The sequence below is a fragment of the Mya arenaria genome, chromosome 4 (assembly GCF_026914265.1).
Source record: "Mya arenaria isolate MELC-2E11 chromosome 4, ASM2691426v1".
Lineage (NCBI taxonomy): Eukaryota > Metazoa > Mollusca > Bivalvia > Myida > Myidae > Mya > Mya arenaria.
This window is the reverse complement of record NC_069125.1, coordinates 74436377-74458208: the sequence shown is the minus strand read 5'-3', so window position 1 is coordinate 74458208 and position 21832 is coordinate 74436377. Positions and strand designations below refer to the sequence as shown.

Here is a 21832-nt window from a genome sequence, read left to right as displayed (position 1 = left end):
CTGGTTGCTGTTAATAATTTACAACCTTGGATAGAGTGATCATGATGACAAAAGGAGTGGTAATGATGGAAAGGTCAACAATAGCAATGGGAGGGGCTGTGACGGCAATGGAAGGGGTAGTAAAAGTGACTAGAGGGTTAATGACGGTGATTGGAGGGGCTGTGACAGCAATGGAAGGTGTAGTAAAAGAGACATATTATTCAGCAAGACAGACAATCAGACTAAAAGACAGTCAGACAGACAGACAGTTAATGAGGAAGTCAAGGGTTTTTCTGAGGTTTTTAACCAGGTTTTTACAAAGTGAAACCTGGTAATTTGAATGACGAACAGACACAGGTTCTTCTGTCAATCTTTGAAAACCTGGTTTTCGTCGCATTGCGGCGTTTCTTGTTTGAGTATGGATTGATCAAGCGAGTAACACATCCCTCCCTTATCATGTCCCTTGAGTGGAGGGTATTGGAGTGGTCCCTTGAGTGGATGGTCTTGAAGTGGTCCCTTGAGTGGATGGTATTGGAGTGGTCCCTTGAGTGGATGGTATTGGAGTGGTCCCTTGAGTGGATGGTATTGGAGTTGTCCCTTGAGTGGATGGTATTGGAGTGGTCTCTTGAGTGATCCCTTGATTGGATGGTATTGGAGTGGTCTCTTGAGTGGTCCCTTGAGTGGATGGTATTGGAGTGGTCCCTTGAGTGATCCCTTGATTGGATGGTATTGGAGTTGTCCCTTGAGTGGATGGTATTGGAGTGGTCTCTTGAGTGGAGGGTATTGGAGTGGTCCCTTGAGTGAAGGGTATTGGAGTGGTCCTTTGAGTGGAAGGTATTAAAATGGTCCTTGAGTGGAGGGTATTGAAGAGGTCCCTTGAGTGCTGGGTATTGGAGTGGTCCCTTGAGTGGATGGTATTTGAGTGGTCCCTTGAGTGGAGGATATTGGAGAAGCCCCTTGAGTGGATGGTATTGGAGTGGTCCCTTGAGTGGAGGGTATTGAATAGGTTCACTGAGTGGAGGGTATTGGAGAGGTTCCTTGAGTGGAGGGTATTGGAGTGGTCCCTTGAGTGGAGGGTATTGGAGAAGTCCCTTGAGTGGAGGATATTGGAGTGGTCCCTTGATTGGAGGGTTTTGGAGCGGTCCCTTGAGTGGAGTAGTCCCTAGAGTAAAGGGTGCTCCCTTCAGTGCTGGGTATTGGAGTGGTCCCTTGAGTGGAGGATATTGGAGTGGTCCCTTGAGTGGAGGGTATTGGAATGGTCCTTGAGTTGAATGGAGGGTATTGGAATGGTCCCTTTAGGGGAGGGTATTGGAGTGGTCCCTTGAGTGGATGGTATTGGAGTGATCCCTTGAGTGGAGGGTATTGGAATGGTCCTTGAGTTGAGTGGAGGGTACTGGAATGATCACTTGAGTGGAGGGTATTGGAGTGGTCCCTTGAGTGGAGGGTATTTGGATGGTCCTTGAGTTGAGTGGTGGGTATTGGAATGGTCCCTTAAGTGGAGGGTATTGGAGTTGTCACATGAGTGGATGGTATTTGAGTGGTCCCTTGAGTGGAGGGTATTGAATAGGTTCACTGAGTGGAGGGTATTGGAAAGGTTCCTTTAGTGGAGGTTATTGGAGTGGTTCCTTGAGTGGAGGGTATTGGAGTGGTCCATTGAGCGGAGCGTATTGGAGCGGTCCCTTGAGTGGAGGATATTGGAGTGGTCCATTGAGCGGAGCGTATTGGAGTGGTCCATTGAGCGGAGCGTATTGGAGTTGTCCCTTGAGTGGAGGGTATTGGAGAGGTTCCTTGAGTGGAGTGGTCCCTTGAGTGGATGGTATTTGAGTGGTCCCTTGAGTTGAGGGTATTGTTGTGCTCCCTTCTTAAGTGTAGGGTATTGGAGTGGTCCATTGAGTGGAGGGTATTGGAGTGGTCCCTTGAGTGGAGGGTATTGAATAGGTTCACTGAGTGGAGGGTATTGGAGAGGTTCCTTGAGTGGAGGGTATTGGAGTGGTCCCTTGAGTGGAGGGTATTGGAGAGGTCCCTTGAGTGGAGGATATTGGAGTGGTCCCTTGATTGGAGGGTTTTGGAGCGGTCCCTTGAGTGGAGTAGTCCCTAGAGTAAAGGGTGCTCCCTTCAGTGCTGGGTATTGGAGTGGTCCCTTGAGTGGAGGATATTGGAGTGGTCCCTTGAGTGGAGGGTATTGGAATGGTCCTTGAGTTGAATGGAGGGTATTGGAATGGTCCCTTTAGGGGAGGGTATTGGAGTGGTCCCTTGAGTGGATGGTATTGGAGTGATCCCTTGAGTGGAGGGTATTGGAATGGTCCTTGAGTTGAGTGGAGGGTACTGGAATGATCACTTGAGTGGAGGGTATTGGAGTGGTCCCTTGAGTGGAGGGTATTTGGATGGTCCTTGAGTTGAGTGGTGGGTATTGGAATGGTCCCTTAAGTGGAGGGTATTGGAGTTGTCCCATGAGTGGATGGTATTTGAGTGGTCCCTTGAGTGGAGGGTATTGAATAGGTTCACTGAGTGGAGGGTATTGGAAAGGTTCCTTTAGTGGAGGTTATTGGAGTGGTTCCTTGAGTGGAGGGTATTGGAGTGGTCCATTGAGCGGAGCGTATTGGAGCGGTCCCTTGAGTGGAGGATATTGGAGTGGTCCATTGAGCGGAGCGTATTGGAGTGGTCCATTGAGCGGAGCGTATTGGAGTTGTCCCTTGAGTGAAGGGTATTGGAGAGGTTCCTTGAGTGGAGTGGTCCCTTGAGTGGATGGTATTTGAGTGGTCCCTTGAGTTGAGGGTATTGTTGTGCTCCCTTCTTAAGTGTAGGGTATTGGAGTGGTCCATTGAGTGGAGGGTATTGGAGTGGTCCCTTGAGTGGAGGGTATTGGAATGGGGTTGTTCACTGAGAATACTGGCCTTTAATGTATTACAAGAGTAGCAATATATAATCTATAATTTTTTAATGATTCACTGAAATATTCATATACACCCAAATGTAGCAGTTTGATGATGAAATACATGACTGTTTCAGCCATGTTAGCACAGAGCAGATGGTTAATTACATGGAGATTGATCCTGCCAAAGGTAAGAAATCAATGCTTTATGTTAAATACACATACACTGGTAGCAACTGTTGCACAAAATCAATTTTGTACCTATATGTAAATTCTTATGAAATATAAAAAAAGCTTGGCAGAATATAAACTTGTTTTTTCAATGGCTCCTTGAGTTAGATAAGTTATCCAAACTGGAGCTTAGGGTGTTTTACCGAAACAAGGTTCCCCGAGTTTCTGCAGAACATCCTGTGCAAGGGTTGGGATGAACCTTGCACAAGCAGCAAAGGTAGATGCCTTTTTTCCACCTCATTTAGACAAAACACAGAGAAAAAACCCCGAGGATTACCAAGTTTCCACAGAACACCCTGTGCAAGGGTTTGGTTGAACCTATCTTACAGGAGCGGCCATGGAAGATGCCTTTTCTCCCACCTCAGTTAATCAAAATAAAGCTGTATTTTTAGCTCTACTGGCCAAAGGCCAGAAGAGCTTATGCGATGGTAATGTGTACGTAGTATGTGCGTCCGTGCGTCTGTAAACAATTCATGTTAACACGATACAGCCTTCAGTTTTGATCGTATCTTGATAAAACCTGTGCAGTATCTACATATCAATAAGAGCTCGGTTCCTTTCGAAAACCAGCCAGATCCGCCTATGCATGCCTAGATTATTGGCCTTTATAGTATAAAAATCCTGTAAACAATTGCTCGTTAACACAATACAGCCTTCAGTTTTGATTGTATCTCGATGAAACTTGTACAGTATCTACATATCCATGAGATCTTGGTTCCTTTTGAAACCAGCCAGATCGGCCCATGCATGCCTAGATTATGGGCCTTGATAGTATAAAAAAAATCAGTGTGTCAGTAAACAATTCCTCGTTAACACGATTCAGCCTTCAGTTTTGATTGTATCTCGATGAAACTTGTACAGTATCTACATATCCATGAGAGCTCGGTTCCTTTCGAAAACCAGCCAGATCGGCCCATGCATGCCTAGATTATGGGCCTTGATAGTATAAAAAAATCAGTTTGTCAGAAAAATTACTCGTTAACACGATACAGCCTTCAGTTTTGATTGTATCTCAATGAAACTTGTACAGTATCTACATATCCATAAGAGCTCGGTTCCTTTTGAAAATCAGCCAGATCTGCTTATGCATGCCTAGATTATGGGCCTTGATAGTATAAAAAAGTCAGTGTGTCAGTAGACAAGGGGTTGGTTCTTTTCAAAAACAGTGATGTTGACCACACAAACCCAGCCAGTAGAGCATAGGCCCTTTTGGGCCTCTTGTTTTGAAATAGTGAAATATGTTGTGTATAAATATGTATTAATTCGTGGCTGTCATAGATTTGTGCACAATGATTTAAAATATGTAAATTATCAAATCGTTCTTTAAATAGTCCTGAAGAGAGTGCAGCATTAGTTATTGAATGCAGCATAAAAACCTTTTTTTGGTGCCATTTGAAGCGAGAAAAGATGTATTTGGATTTTAGATATTTACGCAAGATGAGGTTTCCATGTTGCTACAGAAGATGGTCTGTTAAAAGAGAGTAATTGTATGATGACAACAAAAAGTTGTCACATATGGGTACTTTTTAACACGGCTATTTGAAGAATAAGGAGTGCTATACTACTCGCCCAAGCATCATCATTGGGGTCCGGTTAAAGTTTTAGGGCAAGTTGGGATTTTCTCTTAGTCCAATACCCTTCCTTCAATTCACTTAATACTTCACACAGTTGTTCAGGGCCATCACATAATGAGGTTAGATAACTCCATATTATCCTTTATACAAATTATAGCCCCTGATTGACTATGGAATTTAGGTTAAAGTTTGAGGGCAGGTTGGGATATTTTAAATAACTTCTTTACCCTTCATTCAATTGACTTAATACTTCACACAGGTGTTCAGGACCATCACACAATGAGGTTACATAACTCCATACTATCCTTAATACAAGTTATGGCCCCTGATTGACTTAGAAATGTAGGTTAAAGTTTTAGGGCGGGTTAAAGTTTTAGGGCAAGTTGGGATTTTCTCTTATAAGTCCAATACCCTTCCTTCAATTCACTTTATACTTCACACAGTTGTTCAGGGCCATCATATAATGAGGTTAGATAACTCCATATCATCCTTTATACAAATTATGGTCCCTGATTGACTTTAGGTTAAAGTTTTAGGGCAGGTTAAAGTTGTCAGGCAAGTTTGGATTTTAATAAAAAAAACTTCTATACCCTTCATTCAATTGACTTGATACTTTGCACAATGAATGACGACCTTCTTACAATAAGGTTAAATAACTCCATATAAACCCTAAATACAAATTATGGCCCTTGATTGACTTTTTTTTTCTTTTCTTTTTTTTCTTTTGACAGGCACATTTTAATATTCTTAACCAGGTTTTCACAAGAGGGAAAACAAGTTATTAGAATGACTTGCGTCATTGTGTTGGCGGGCTGGTGGGAGGGCAGCAACAAAGTCACCTTATGTATCGAATAATTTTAGCTAGGTTTGACATATAGTGACCAAACTTGGTATATAGGAAGGGTTTATATAGATCTTTCATGGGATTACGTTTGAGGCCCCTAGGGTCAAGGTCAAAGTTACTATTAATAGAAAAATGGTTGGTATTGAACATGTAAGGGTCGACATATTGTGAGCAAACTTGGTATATATAAAGAGTTTATAGAGACCTTTAATGATATTGTGTTTTGGGCCCCTGAGAGTTATTGTCACTGTTTACTTGTCAATTTGATTTTTTTATTGCTTTTGACAGGCACATACATCATTATTGTATTCACTTCTAAGTCAAAGCGGCGTAGTCGAGCGCGCTGTCTTATGACAGTTCTTGTTTATCTTTGCATGTGAGCCAGTGTTTGTAATGTCTATAGGTAAGCAAGTACCTGAATGCATTATTGAAATAAATGGTAAAATGTAATAGTTATCTGTTGGTGAATTTTGTATTTGAGATAGCATTATTTTCAAATCATAAGTTTTAATGCAGTTACTTTCAGTAAAAAGAGTTCATTAAGAGTGTATGTTGGTTTTTGCTGACTGTTTGTGTGCTGTTCCTTTTGCTGACTGCTTGTGTGCTGTTTCCAGACAAGACTGACCCTGACCAGGTACAGGACAACCGAGACTTGACTGTGATCCTGTGCTGGGACCCACCATCCACATACAGCATCAACCAGGCCAAACAACAGTCTCTCAAAGAAGAGGTACTGGCACATGCTAGTTCATAATGAGACATTGTATTATGTGTTTCATAGTTAGAAATTGATATAAATTCTCCATTTTCATTAGACTGATGGTCAAATTTTTATGCTCTCTAACAAGCATGCATTTATTATTATGCCCCGCTTCGAAGAAGAGGGGTATATTGCTTTGCACATGTCGGTCGGTAGGTTGGTCAGTCGGTCCGTCAGTAGACCAAAGCTTGTCCGAGGGATAACTCAACAATTCCTGGACGTATGGTCATCAAACTTGACATGAAGGTTGGATGTGACCAGTAGATGACCCCTATTGATTTTAGGGCTCATCAGGTCAAAGGTCAAGGTCACAGTGACCTTTAATGATAAAAGAATTTTAAAGCTTGTCCGAGTGATAACTCAACAATGCCTGCACCCATGGCCCCCAAACTTGGAGGTGGGGCCTGACCAGGAGATGACCCCTATTGATTTAAGGGGTAAAAAGTCAAGATCACAGTGACCTTGAAAGCAAACTCAACAATTCCTGGACCTATGGTCATCAAACTTGACATGAAGGTTGGGCCTGACCAGTAGATGACCCCTCTTGACTTTGGGGGTCATCAGGCCAAGGTCAAGGTCACAGTAACCTTTAACGCCAAAAAGTTAACAAATCTTCTCGCAGTGATATCTCAACAATGCCTGAATCTATGATCATCAAACTTGACATGTAAGTTGGCCTGACCAGGAGATGACCCTTATTGATTTTAGGAGTCATTGGGTCAAAGGTCAGGTTCACAGTCACCTTGAATGCGAAAATGTTTCAAGTGATAATTGGACAATGCCTGCACCCATGGCCCTCAAACTTGACTTGGAGTTGTGTCTGACCTGTAGATGACCCCTTATGATTTTATGGGTCATCGAATCAAAGGTCATGGTTACAGTGACCTTGAACAAAAAAAGCTTGTTTGTGTGATAACTTGTCAATGCCTGCACCCATGGCCCTCAAACTTGACATTTAGGTTTTTGGTGACCAGCTGATAACTCCTATGGATTATGAGGTCATAAAGTCAAAGGTCATGGTCATAACACACTCTATCCTCACACTTTAGATGGTCATAATTTTTAAACTGCCTCAACGGCATCCAATGTCAGTGACAAATCAGCTGTTATTTTGGTCCATGCCAATTTCATTCAATTGTCCATATAATCCTGACAACATGGTGCTCAGGGGGGGGGGGGGGGGGGCATAATGTTTGACAAACATCTCTTGTTATAGTTGCCACAAGTGTCCATCTATCTGTCTGTATGTCATTAATTAGTGTCTGCTCCATAATTCTCTAGCCAATCAAACGATTTGAAATATCTGGCTCAAATGTCCACCACTTAAAGATGACATGAGCACATGTTGCAGCTACATATCTTAAAGGTTTGAGGCACTCTTAGGACCATTTAAATGTCCACTCCTTATATCATAGATTTCATCATGTCCTGTTAATGTCTTCTAAACCACTTGAAAGATAACTCAGTTTAGCCACATGGAGACAGTGTGCAGAACCCATATTTCAGGTATGCAAGCTCAAGCCATAGATTTTGTGTCTGCTCAGTATCTCCTAAACCCCTTGAAGGATTTTCATAAAACTCTGATAAATTGTTCACCACATCCAAACAATGGGCAGAACCGAATAACAGGCACGCTGGCTCATGGTCAAGTTCCCTGTTCAAGGTCAAAGGATCAAGCTATGGATTTTGTGTCCACAATTTATCTCCTAAACCCCTTCAAGGATTTTCATGATACTTCTACATAAAGAAAACATTCTAAATGCTCATTTCTGGCCAGCTGGCTCCATTTCAAGGTCAACTTCACAATTTAAAGTCAAAGGTTCGTGTCATAAATTTCATGTCTAGTTTTCAAACTTACATATGGTATCAAATATTTGTAGCTAGGTTTGACATTAAGTGACCAAACTTGGTATATAGAAAACAGTTATGGAAACCTCTAATGGGATTGTGTTTGGCGCCCCAAGGAGCAAGGTCAAGGTCACTGTTTATTTTACTTCTCTATTTCAGCTTGCATGGTTGAAGGTGCGGAACTTGACACTGCGTATCCTGGCAGGCAGTGTAATGCTAGGTCAGAAGCTTGACCATGATCACACTGCTAACAATGGTGTGACTGACGATGGTAAACCAGCGCTGCACAGCACCCTGGCTGACTTGCGGACACAATTTGCTGCTCACATTGAAATCTGCCAACAGTGCTATACTCAGGAAATAAAGGTGTGTGCCCTAAACTGTGTACGGAGCATGTCTGTAAACAATGGCTCATGTAAGAACTCTTTAGAAAGTTTCCAAGTATTGGATTATTCTTTATATAAGTTTATGAATGAAATGTTAAAGGAACACAAATAAGATAAAGATCTACAATTTTCTATATATGCACTATTAAAATCTCACAAGGAACTAGAAACATTTTCGCTGTATATTTTACAATGCATATTTGTTTTTCACAAGTAAGATGTTAGTAATCATTACTCTATTACTGTTGATAGTACCCTGTGCAGGGCCCCTTCAGGACGCGGCTGGTCACCTACTTGCAGGGCAACTACCACACAGTGTTCCTAGAGATGCTTGATAATCTCCTCTACATCCATTCACTGCAGGACATACAGCTAGGTATACTCACAGTAAGGCAAGGTGAACTCACTGCAGAACATACGGCTAGGTATATTCCCAGTAAGGCAAGGTGAGCTCACTGCAGGGCATACGGCTAGGTATATTCCCAGTAAGACAAGGTGAGCTCACTGCAGGGCATACGGCTAGGTATATTCCCAGTAAGGCAAGGTGAGCTCACTGCAGGGCATATGGCTAGGTATATTCCCAGTAAGGCAAGGTGAGCTCACTGCAGGGCATACGGCTAGGTATACTCCCAGTTAGGCAATGTGAGCTCACTGCAGGGCATACGGCTAGGTATACTCCCAGTTAGGCAAGGTGAGCTCACTGCAGGGCATACGGCTAGGTATACTCCCAGATAGGCAAGGTGAGCTCACTGCAGGGCATACGGCTAGGTATACTCCCAGTAAGGCAAGGTGAACTCACTGCAGGGCATACGGCTAGGTATATTCCCAGTAAGGCAAGGTGAACTCACTGCAGGGCATACGGCTAGGTATACTCCCAGTAAGGCAAGGTGAGCTCACTGCAGGGCATACGGCTAGGTATATTCCCAGTAAGGCAGGCTGAACTCACTGCAGGGCATACGGTTAGGTATATTCCCAGTAAGGCAAGGTGAGCTCACTGCAGGGCATACGGCTTTGTATACTCACAGTAACAGGATTCGAATTTCGACTCGCATACTCGCAAAATGCGAGCGATATTTGCAAATTGCGAGTGTCTTTTATTCAAGCTCGCAAAATTCTGCGAGTGGCTTTTTCTAGACCACAAAATGTTAAAATGAAAGTAGAATAAACATGAACCTAACTCCGCTACTTAGTCCAGAGTAAACAGCCTTTAAGTGGCATGTTAACACTACCAGTATAAAAAAGACAGTACGGAGTCACGCTCTAGTAAGTTTTCAAAAATAGAACAATTATGGGAAAGGCCGAGTTTTATCTGGAATCTTTCCGGGATGCTCAAAGTGAATACAAATGACGTAATCACCTAGCTCGATCTTTGGCTAAATTTAGCGCCTTTGTCGACTATATGTAAACCCCATCAACCTTTTAATATACTGTATCCGCCCAACTGTCAAAAAGAATAGACTTCGATATATTTTATAGTCCAAAGCATCCACGCTACATTTACTGTTGCTTTTATTTATTTTAAATTTATAATGTTATTGTTTTTAATACTTATAGACTTAATAAATCTGTAGCGTGCTCGCCCAATGGGTATTACCCGATGGCGAGGGTAAATAAGCTCATAAACAAGTTCCAGTAGGCGAGTCACTCAAGATTGATACTTTTTATTTTCATAATATGTCTTAGGTGTAAATATTTACTTTAATTAGACAATATTATAAGGGAATAAAGCAAATAATAAAATTGCAAGTTGATTTTTCATTTTGCGAGTTGCCTCAAAAAGCACTCACAAAATTTTGCGAGTGCTCTTCAAAGTTAAATTCGAACCCTGAGTAAGGCAGGCTGAGCTCACTGCAGGGCATACGGCTAGGTCTACTCACAGTAAGGCAAGCCAGGTATACTTACAGTAAGGCAAGGTGAACTCACTGCAGAACATACAGCCAGGTATACTCACAGTAAGGCAAGGTGAACTCACTGTAGAACTTACAGCCAGGTATACTCACAGTAAGGCAAGGTGAACTCACTGCAGAACATACAGCCAGGTATACTCACAGTAAGGCAAGGTGAACTCACTGCAGAACAAACAGCCAGGTATACTCACAGTAAGGCAAGGTGAACTCACTGCAGAACAAACAGCCAGGTATACTCACAGTAAGGCAAGTTGAACTCACTGCAGAACATACAGCCAGGTATACTCACAGTAAGGCAAGGTGAACTCACTGCAGGACATACAGCCAGGTATACTCACAGTAAGGCAAGGTGAACTCACTGCAGGGCATACAGCTTGGTATATTCCCAAGTAAGGCAAGGTGAACTCACTGCTGGGCATACGGCTAGGTCTACTCCCAGTAAGGCAAGGTGAGCTCACTGCAGGGCATAAGGCTAGGTATACTCCCAGTAAGGCAAGGTGAGCTCACTGCAGGGCATACGGCTAGGTATACTCCCAGTAAGGCAAGGTGAGCTCACTGCAGGGCATACGGCTAGGTATACTCCCAGTAAGGCAAGGTGAGCTCACTGCAGTGCATACGGCTAGGTATACTCCCAGTAAGGCAGCCTGAACTCACTGCAGGGCATACGGCTAGGTATATTCCCAGTAAGGCAAGGTGAGCTCACTGCAGGGCATACGGCTAGGTATACTCCCAGTAAGGCAAGGTGAGCTCACTGCAGGGCATACGGCTAGGTATACTCCCAGTAAGGCAAGGTGAGCTCACTGCAGGGCATACGGCTAGGTATACTCCCAGTAAGGCAAGGTGAGCTCACTGCAGGGCATACGGCTAGGTATACTCCCAGTAAGGCAGGCTGAACTCACTGCAGGGCAAACGGCTAGGTATATTCCCAGTAAGGCAAGGTGAGCTCACTGCAGGGCATACGGCTAGGTATATTCCCAGTAAGGCAAGGTGAACTCACTGCAGGACAACTGGCTAGGTATATTCCCAGTAAGGCAAGGTGAACTCACTGCAGGACAAAAAATAGATTGAAATAACACCATTTAGAATTGATTGAATAATGAATACATCTGCATTTTATGACTTGTGCGTTTGTTCTGTTCACTGACGTACAATAAAGCACTTCTTACAGGTTGCAAATAGTCTTTATATTTCACACTGTTGTTGGTTTGTGATTTGATATTTCATGGAATTGCATTCTACTAGAGATGGCAGTGGATGTTTTTTTAGCTCACCTAGCCAAAGTGCGCAAGGTGAGCTATTGTGATCGGTCTATGTCCGGCGTCTGTCGTCCGTCGTTTGGCGTCAACAATTGGTTATAATCATCTTCTTCTCCTAAACCGCTTGGACAATTTTGATTAAACTTCATAGGAATGATCCTTGGTTGGTGCTTTTTCAAAATTGTTCAAAGAAATGAATTCCATGCAGAACTCCGGTGCCATGGCAACCTTAAGGAAAATGTCAACAATTGGTTATAATCATCTTCTTCTCCTAAACCACTTGGACAATTTTGATGAAACTTCATTGGAATGATCCTTGGTTGGTGCTTTTTCAAAATTGTTCAAAGAATTTAATTCCATGCAGAACTCTGGTTGCCGTGGCACAAGGTCCGCACAGGATAGGAAAAGTCCTGGAAAACTCCTTGAATTCGGCGTCAGTCCTGGAAAACTCCTTGAAAATGTCAGAAATTTCCTTGAAATGTCCTGGAATAATAAAAATTTCCCATGAAAATTTATAATTCTCCTTGAAATTGGTCGGACAAACTAATCAAAATAATCATGAATATTTACATTGCTGACCATCGGAAGTCAAATTTCATCGACGAAATAGACGCCGTAAAAAGCACCGTGATTTTCCGGTCTTAAACCCGTTTTTTAACACTGCCTTTATAGTGCTGCGCGCAGAATAGCATGTTTCCGGTTGTTTACTTCCGATAATCCGATAAAAATGTCTTCGCGAGGAAAATGTGTGTTTAGAAGTGAATGGGAGGCGAATGAAAACTATAGACGATGGCTTCGTCCATTTAAGGCCGACAAGACAAAAGCGCTTTGTATTGTTTGCGATAAACTGTTTGATATATCAAATATGGGAGAAGCTGCACTGAAATCCCATGCGAAGGGAGATAAGCATGTAAATAACATGTCGAGGGATCAAAATAACAATGTTTCATCACACGGTATACACTCCTGGAAAAAATATTTTAAGTTCTGGAAAAGTCCTGGAATCTGATGATGACAAGTCTGTATGAACCATGTGGCAACATAAAGGAAAATATCAACAATTGGTTATAATCCTCATCTTCTCCTAAACTCCGTGGACAATTTTAATGAAACTTCATAGGAATGATCCTTGGTTGTTGTTCTTTCAAAATTGTTCAAAGAAATGATTTCAATGCAGAACTCTGGTTGCCATGGCAACCTTAAGGAAAATGTCAACAATTGGTTATAATCATCATCTTCTCCTACCCCCCTGGGACAATTTTAATGAAACTTCAAAGAAACAATCCTTGGTTGGTGCTTCTTCAAAATTGTTAAAAAAAATTAATTCCATGCAGAACTCTGGTTGCCGTGGCAACCTAGAGGAAAATGTCAACAATTGGTTATAATCCTCATCTTCTCCTAAACCGCTCGGACAATTTTAATGAAACTTCATAGGAATGATCCTTGGTTGGTGCATCTTCAAAATTGTTCAAAGAAATGATTTCAATGCAGAACTCTGGTTGCCATGGCAACCTTAAGGAAAATGTCAACAATTGGTTATAATCATCATATTCTCCTACCCCCCTGGGACAATTTTAATGAAACTTCATAGGAACAATCCTTGGTTGGTGCTTCTTCAAAATTGTACAAAGAAATGAATTCCATGCAGAACTCTGGTTGCCATGGCAACCTAAAGGAAAATGTCAACAATTTGGTTATAATCATCATCTTCTCCTAAACACCTTGGACAATTTTAATGAAACTTCATAGGAATGATCCTTGGGTGGTGCTTTTTAAAAATTGTTCAAAGAAATGAATTCCATACAGAACTCTGTTTGCCATGGCAACCTAAAGGAAAAATTACAAAACTTTTTTGGCAAATACTTTTAGGCCTAGTGCTTAAATATTTGGTGTGTAACATTGTCTATTGGTTATATACCATGTTTATTCAAAATATGCCCCTGAAGAAAAATTGGCCTCACCCAGTGGGTTACAAGTTCATTATAAATACATTTTGTTAAAATTTGATAGTTATGTAAAGTTTACCCTTGAAACAAGGGCAGCAAGTCTTTCTATATGGTTTCCCTTTTTGTTGGAGATTCCACTTCTTCCTATTTTTAGTAACAAAGGAATAGATTTTAAATTTTATTAAGTCTTAAACATAGTCACTTCTAAGGTAATTATTGTTCTTTTTTTAGGATCATGGATTAAAATAATCAGACTTTTCCATTGAACTTCATGTATATTATTGTTAACTTCATGTAGATCAATTTAAGCTACAAATCTTATCTTCTGTGTGGATAGTGAATAAGCCTTATACAGAAGTATGGTGATGTTGTCCTAGATGGAATAAGCAGAAATAGACTAAGAAGATGTACTGTTCTTTGAGCCTAGGGCAGATTATTGATTTTATTGGATGGTGCACTGTTTGTTGTTTGTGTATCTATACTATAAGTTATTTTAGTGTGCAAGCAATTAAACATAGTTTTGTCAGTGTGCATGCAATTGAATGAGTCCTGTCAGTGTGCATGCAATTGAACGAAGTCCTCTCAGTTGTTTGTGTATCTATACTAAAAGTTCTTTCAGTGTGCAAGCAATTTAACATAGTTTTGTCAGTGTGCAGGCAATTGAATGAGTCCTGTCAGTGTGCAGGCAACTGAAAAAAGTGCTGTCAGTGTGCAGGTATCTGTACCAAGTGCTGTCAGTGTGCAGTCAATTATCAAGTCCTGTCAGTGTGCAGGCAACTGAACAAAGTCCTGTCAGTGTGCAGGTATGAGAATCAAATTATGTCAGTGTGCAGTCAATCTTCAAGTCCTGTCAGTGTGCAGGTAACTGTGACAAGTCCTGTCAGTGATTATCCAGGGAAGATGTTTGACCATAATGTTTTTCAATATTCTTTGAGAACAAATATCAAGCTATATTGATTACAAAGGTTAAACTCTTTTACTCAGGTGAGCGATTTAGGGCCATCATGGCCCTCTTGTTTTTTCTGTTTTATCTTAATTGTATTTAGTATAGTGAGACCAACTCTCCACATAGCATAATTATTCAATGTTTTAGTAAACATCTCTTTTATTGGGAACTCCTGGCCATAGTGTAACAGATGGCTATCCAATTATTACTTGTGTTGAAATTTTGATATTGCTGGATGATAAAGATGTACTGATGAACATTCTTTTTGCAGATAAAACAGACAGCAAAAAAGAAGAGAGATTGCAAACATCTGTGCCCAAACTTGTTGAAGGTATGTTTCAAATTGTGAAACTTTCCTACAGCAAAATTAAAAACAATATATCATTTAATTTCTGCACGAGTAAAACTGAATAAATTTTGCAAATAAAAGAACCAAACACATTACAGACTGACCAAACAATGAATGTCAGAAATAACCATCACGAGTTCATAACATTGGAATGCCTTAACTGCCTTAAAGTCTGACATTCAGATTAAGAAATGCAAAATTCAAAAGCAAACAAAATAATTTCTTTCATTCTGATAGATAAAATATGTTTATCCATAATTATCGCTTTTTCGAAAACATACCTTTTCTGAATTAATAATTTCGATCCCGATTCAGTATTTCACACCTTTTTATCAATCCTTATTTCGAACTTGATCATGTCATAGTTTTTCACACCAAACTGTGATAGCACTAGGGCATCGGCTTGAAGTGATAAAGAAGCACAATGGGTTTGTTATCGAATGACATTGAGCACACTTAGGTTACAAACATCGTATAAGATAATGTGTGAATTATTTGGGTGTTATAGTGTATAATTGCTGTTTTACAGAATCTGAATATTATTTGAAAATGACTCATCAAATTCGATTGCCACATTTTTCACTTAAATTGCTACCGAACAATCAGTAGAAGGGCCCAGTAACCACTGCGGGAGTATATCTGGATCAGTAATTAAAGGAAAGGGTTTAAAGTGGCACCACTAAGCTACCAGGAGAAGTCATTTTTTATGAAATAATTCAACGAACATGTTTACAGAATGATCACTCAAACCAAATGTAACTTGTTGGTAACGTGTAACCGACATTGCAATTTTCACAACTTAATATGTTACATCATCTATAATTTGCAAACGCTGTCATTTTCTAAAATTATTAATCCCAAATTTTTTATCTGGGTCACGACGATTTCGGATTAATGGTGTTTAAATGTAATTGTAAAACCCATTAACATATACATGTCATACCTTGACAATATTCAATATTTTAGTGTTTTTTTTTACATAAAGGATACTTTTGAGTTTGAACTCAGTTATTGCATCAGCTAAGTGGTGTTATTGTGTGTAGGTGTGCTTGATGGATGCCCTTGCAAGCTGCTGATTGAGGACGGGGCAGGGCGCAGGCTGGACCCCTGCATCCTTGAGACAACTGTCCTGGCTGCAGAGGTAACACCTTACCACACTCAACTTTCTGATCTTAATATAATTACGTCAAACAATAGATATACATGTGTGTACTAGTTTTTATTTGGTCTATGGCTCTTTTTTTGTCTGTAATTAAGTATACATACATATTTCATAGTTATTGTAGCACTTTTTTTTTACCATTTTACCTCCAATTTCATAGAATGAACATGGTTTTATGCAAAGTATTTTGTATTTGCTGCATGCATATAAGACTTTGAATCATTTGTACATACACATTGCTTATTGCAGATGATCTCACTTCTGTAAATGGCTGGTGTCTATGTTTGAGCAGATGATCTCACTTCTGTAAATGGCTGGTGTCTATGTTTGAGCAGATGATCTCACTTCTGTAAATGGCTGGTGTCTATGTTTGAGCAGATGATCTCACTTCTGTGAATGGCTGGTGTCTATGTTTGAGCAGATGATCTCACTTCTGTTAATGGCTGGTGTCTATGTTTGAGCAGATGATCTCACTTCTGTGTAATGGCTGATGTCTATGTTTGAGCAGATGATCTCACTTCTGTGTAATGGCTGGTGTCTATGTTTGAGCAGATGCTCTCACTTCTGTGTAATGGCTGGTGTCTATGTTTGAGCAGATGATCTCACTTTTGTTAATGGCTGGTGTCTATGTTTGAGCAGATAATCTCACTTCTGTGTAATGGCTGGTGTCTATGTTTGAGCAGATGATCTCACTTTTGTGTAATGGCTGGTGTCTATGTTTTAGCAGGTGATCTCACTTCTGTGTAATGGCATGAGTCTATGTTTATTGCAGGTGATCTCCCATGTCTGTGTAATGACTGGTGTCTGCTACCGAATGTTGAAACCAGTGAAGACGGTTCTTACACGCAGGAACAAAAAGAAAAAGGACAATCCTTTACCTATGGTCTGTTCATGTTTCAGTATTATAAGTAGTTTTATTTATAACTTAAAAGCGCAGTTCTGAACATGGTTGAGAGTTTACTGTGGCAGCTATCTGTCCATTTATCTGTGTCCCTGTGTTCTTACCATAATTACTTGGGATGCAAACGAATGGCAAAACTGATATTCGAATATTCTGTAATTCTTTCAATCGAATATTCGATAACCAAAATGAATATTTAAGAAATGTAGTAAACTGCTGTTATTGTTCACTACAGTAATAACTGGGGCCTTTGATATAACCGGAGCATGCGATGGACCCTTATTTTCCCCAAAAGTATACTAAATAAATCCAACAAAAAACAATAGATTTTGAACAAACAAAAATCCAAAATAATTTATATTCCACAGCATTCATAAGATCGTAAATTCCCGGTTGAATGTCGTAATGCACCAGCGGATGGTCATTCTGTAGGACGCGCAGCCTCGTTCTGGGACTGATCTCAACTAAAAATAACCATGGAAAAAACAAACCTACGTGGGAATTATTTAGATAATAAAACGAAAAAAAAACTGAATATTTTACTCATCTTTTGTACAAAAATGTTACACTTCACAGTGCGGATGTAATAATGAAACATGGAAACTAGTTAAGAGCACATGACTAACACATGTCATTCATATCATTATGGCGTTTTGAGCAATATTGCAAAGCTTATTTATCAGCCATGACACCACTTTGTTGGCTGATTCCGTTTGTCCTTTATTGGCATGGTCATTAAAATTTACCAAAAATAATTGAAACTTGTTTGATGTCACTTGTCTAATAGGCAATTTTCGTTAAATTTCGGGTACTGTTTATAGTTGCGACGAAATGTCCCTAATTAACATATGACGCGTGCATAGTGTCATCACGTTCACGCCTCTGGCATTAGGGATTAATCGTTTTAAAAACAAGACAGGCGTATATATATAACTCATTTGCAGGCAAAAGGTTTAATAAAATATCAAACAAAAATCATCTAATATTCGAATACCGATTTTGACATTCGAATATCAAATGTTCGATCGAATATTCAAATATTCGTTTGCATCCCTAATAATTACTTAACAAGAACTTCTTTAGCTTTAAGCAAAACTAAATTATAATGAGTAGAACTCATTTGTATGATTAGTTGTATGATTAGACATAAATATTATATAATTTATAGTATTGTACATACCATGTATGCACTCTGTCTCAACAATTTCATAATAGGTACTTGTATAGAAGTTGAAATGACTTAATTATTTAGTGATGTTTATTAATCTAAGAACTACATGACACCATACAAAAGAGCAATCATTCCTTGACACATCACCTGTAGTTTTAGGCAAATAATAAAATATTAAAGAAAAAACACACTACAATTTCCCTAATTTAAACACTAATAGTTGTTTTGTCTTTCAGGATTTTTTCTGTCTATTTGAAGGATACACTTGATCACTAATACATTAAAAGATTAACAAAACAGTAATATACTGATATTTCAAGCATTACATTAGGGCTAAGCAATATACTGATATTTCAAGCATTACATTAGGGCTAAGCAATATACTGATATTTCAAGCATTACATTAGGGCTAAGCAATATACTGATATTTCAAGCATTACATTAGGGCTAAGCAATATACTGATATTTCAAGCATTACATTAGGGCTAAGCAATATACTGATATTTCAAGCATTACATTAGGGCTAAAACATGCTAAACAGATGCTTTTCTAGTACATGTTGTTATGTGTAATTGTTGGTAGTATTCAAGGTACTCCCGCAGGCTTTTTTCTATAGTACCCTATTAGACCTATACAGTTCATTTAACATCTTAATAAATTATTGGATGTAAAGTTGGGGGATAATTGAATTTAGAAGTTGTTGATTTACATCACATTGAAAGATCAGTATGAAATGTTATCTGTCATGATTTATTGCAATAGATATTTACACCACAAGTGTTGATATGCTAGCTGTTTTATGTCTTTTATCAGGGAAAAGAAACTGATATTGAATAATTTCCGCATTCGCAAAAAAACTGAAAAGCTTGTTTTTTTAACAAAATTTCCCAATTTCGGCATATTTCGTGACGCATATTTTCCCAAAATGTCTTGGGTCTTTTCCCCAAAATTGGCAGAAAATGCCCCGTCATGAAACTAGACAATAAATGATGTGGTTTTTATTGTATGTTGCAGCCATGCACATTTGAGAATTATAATGAGCTCGTTGCTGGGCTGGAGGTTGTGTGTGGGAGACTGCACAAGACTGCCAGTGACCTTGACCCCATCTTCCTTGGCCTTGACTTTGGCCAGCTCAACCTCACCAAACAAACAGATACCACAAACAACCACGTTAAGGTCAGTGTAAATGTCTGTTAAAATATTAGTTAGTAATATTTCCTCTTTTACTGTTTTACTCCATTACTTTTATGGCAAGTGTGCTGTTAAGTTGAAATTAGAAATAATCTGATTGTTGTTCTGCCATGTTTTTACTGTACTCACATATGCGTGCTGGAATTCAATGAAAACAATTCTGTGTTCAGGGCTATGCAGAGATGGAACGTGAAGTGTGGAAGAAGGTGGAGCTAGCCTACCAGCAGAGTGTCGTGGAAATCACTGAACTCCTTCATAAAAAACTCCAGTACCTCGGCGGCATACACCTTTGAGCCCATCTGACATGGGAAGTTTCCAGTCCCTCAACATTACCACCTGCTCATCTAAAGTCACCGAGTGTTCCTTCTGGCCTCAGATGTCAGCTATGGTTGCCCAAGCCATAGCCAGAGAGACCTGCATTGGCCATCAAATGAACTGTTTTTTTACTTGTGCATGAACATACTTTTATTTATATTAATGGCAACAGTGGTTTATCTGATCACCCTGGCTGTTTTCATTTAGAGCAATTCTGATTAAAATTGTTCTGTTGACAACTGAAATTTTGTTTTACTATTACATATCATAAAACCTGTATTTTTATGCTCCCAAAACTGCAGTCATATAGTTGCCTCTCTATCTCCTTATATCACAATTCTGCAAATGCTTACATGATTATCAAATAAACTGCCACAAATATTAACAAAATACTACTTATGTGCAGAGTGAATGTTCTAGTTGTGTTGCATCAGGCTCGACGTCTGATAGGGCTGGCTCGAAGACAGATAGCATTGTTTGTGGGGATTAGAAGGCTGATTGACATTGTTTGTGGGGATAAGAAGGCTGATTGTCATATTTTTAGAGTGTTGGAAGGCTGATTGATATTGTTTGTGGGATTTGAAGGCTGATTGACAATGTTTTTGGGGGGTTAGAAGGCTGATTGACATTGTTTGTGGAGATTAGAAGTCTGAAATCCATTGTTTGTGGACGTTAGAGGTCTGAAAACCGTTGTTTGTGGTGGTTGGTGGTCTGAAATCCATTGTTTGTGGAGGCTAGAGGTCTGAAATCCCATTATTTGTGGTGGTTAAAGGTTTGATCGCCATTGCCTGTGGTGGTGATAGGTCTGATAGCCTTTGTTTGTGGAGGTTATAGGTCTGATAGCCTTTGTTTGTGGAGGTTATAGGTCTGATAGCCATTTTTTGTGGAAATTATAGGTCTAATAACCTTTGTTTGTGGTGGTTATAGGTGTGATAGCCATTGTTTGTGGAGGCTAGAGGTCTGAAATCCATTATTTGTGGTGGTTATAGGTCTGAAATCCATTGTATGTGGTGGTTTGAGGTCTAAAATCCATTGTTTGTGGTGGTTATAGGTCTGATCGCCATTGTTTGTGGTGGCTATAGGTCTGATAGCCATTGTTTGTGGTGGTTATAGGTCTGATAGCCATTGTTTGTGGTGGTTATAGGTCTGATAGCCATTGTTTGTGGTGGTTCGAGGTCTGATAGCCATTGTTTGTAGATGTTATAGGTCTGATCGCCGTTGTTTGTGGTGGTTATAGGTCTGATAGCCATTTTTTGTGGTGGTTATAATCTGATAGCCATTGTTTGTGGTTGTTAGAGGTCTGATAGCCATTGTTTGTGGATGTTATAGGTCTGATCGCTATTGTTTGTGGAGGTTATAGGTCTGGTAGCCATTGTTTGTGGTGGTTAGAGGTCTGGTAGCCATTGTTTGTGGTGGTCATAGGTCTGATAACCATTTTTATGCCCCCACAAAGTGGCGGCATATAGGGTTGCCCTTGTCCTTACGTACGTCTGTCTGTCTGTCTGTCTGTACGTACGTACGTCCCGAAGATTGTTTCCGATCTAATTCTTGAAAACTGTTTGTCCAATCCTCACCAAACTTTAAACACATGTTTGTGACCATAATATCTTGATCAAGTTCGATAGTCATGGAAATCGCTTTAGTCATTTAGGAGTTACGGCCCTTTTTTGCCAAAAATACTTCAAAAATATATGTTTCCAATCTAATTCTTGAAAAGTATGTGTCCAATCCTCACCAAACTTTACATACATGATTGTGACCATAATATCTTGATCAAGTTCGATAGCCATGGAAATCGCTTTTGTCATTTAGGAGTTACGGCCCTTTATTTGCAAAAAAAGACTTGAGATTATCCTGAATAATCATTATGGCTTATTTTCTGTGACAAAAAATCGAAGTGGGGGCATCCGTGTCCTATGGACACATTTCTAGTTTTTTTTGTGGGGGGTGGGGTTAGGTCTGATCGCCGTTGTTTGTGGTGGTTAGGGGTCTGATAGTCATTGCTTGTGGATGTTATAGGTCTGATTGCTATTGTTTGTGGTGGTTATAGGTCTGATAGCCATTTTTTGTGGTGGTTATAATCTGATAGCCATTGTTTGTGGTTGTTAGAGGTCTGATAGCCATTGTTTGTGGATGTTATAGGTCTGATCGCTATTGTTTGTGGAGGTTATAGGTCTGGTAGCCATTGTTTGTG

At 39.9% G+C, this 21832-nt stretch overlaps 1 protein-coding gene across 1 annotated transcript in view; it reads left to right on the top strand.

The window, feature by feature from the left end:
- LOC128232297 (N-alpha-acetyltransferase 25, NatB auxiliary subunit-like) overlaps positions 1 to 19883 on the top strand; it is a 46267-nt gene extending 26384 nt beyond the window's left edge. Inside the window, exons 18-26 of the mRNA XM_052945776.1 lie at positions 2989 to 3041; positions 6115 to 6230; positions 8268 to 8474; positions 8747 to 8870; positions 14821 to 14880; positions 15942 to 16039; positions 16833 to 16943; positions 19147 to 19308; positions 19494 to 19883. Coding sequence (XP_052801736.1) covers positions 2989 to 3041; positions 6115 to 6230; positions 8268 to 8474; positions 8747 to 8870; positions 14821 to 14880; positions 15942 to 16039; positions 16833 to 16943; positions 19147 to 19308; positions 19494 to 19616 — 1054 coding nt within the window. The 3' untranslated portion in view covers positions 19617 to 19883. The remainder of the gene's footprint in view (positions 1 to 2988; positions 3042 to 6114; positions 6231 to 8267; positions 8475 to 8746; positions 8871 to 14820; positions 14881 to 15941; positions 16040 to 16832; positions 16944 to 19146; positions 19309 to 19493) is intronic.
- The last annotated feature ends 1949 nt before the right edge of the window (positions 19884 to 21832 follow it).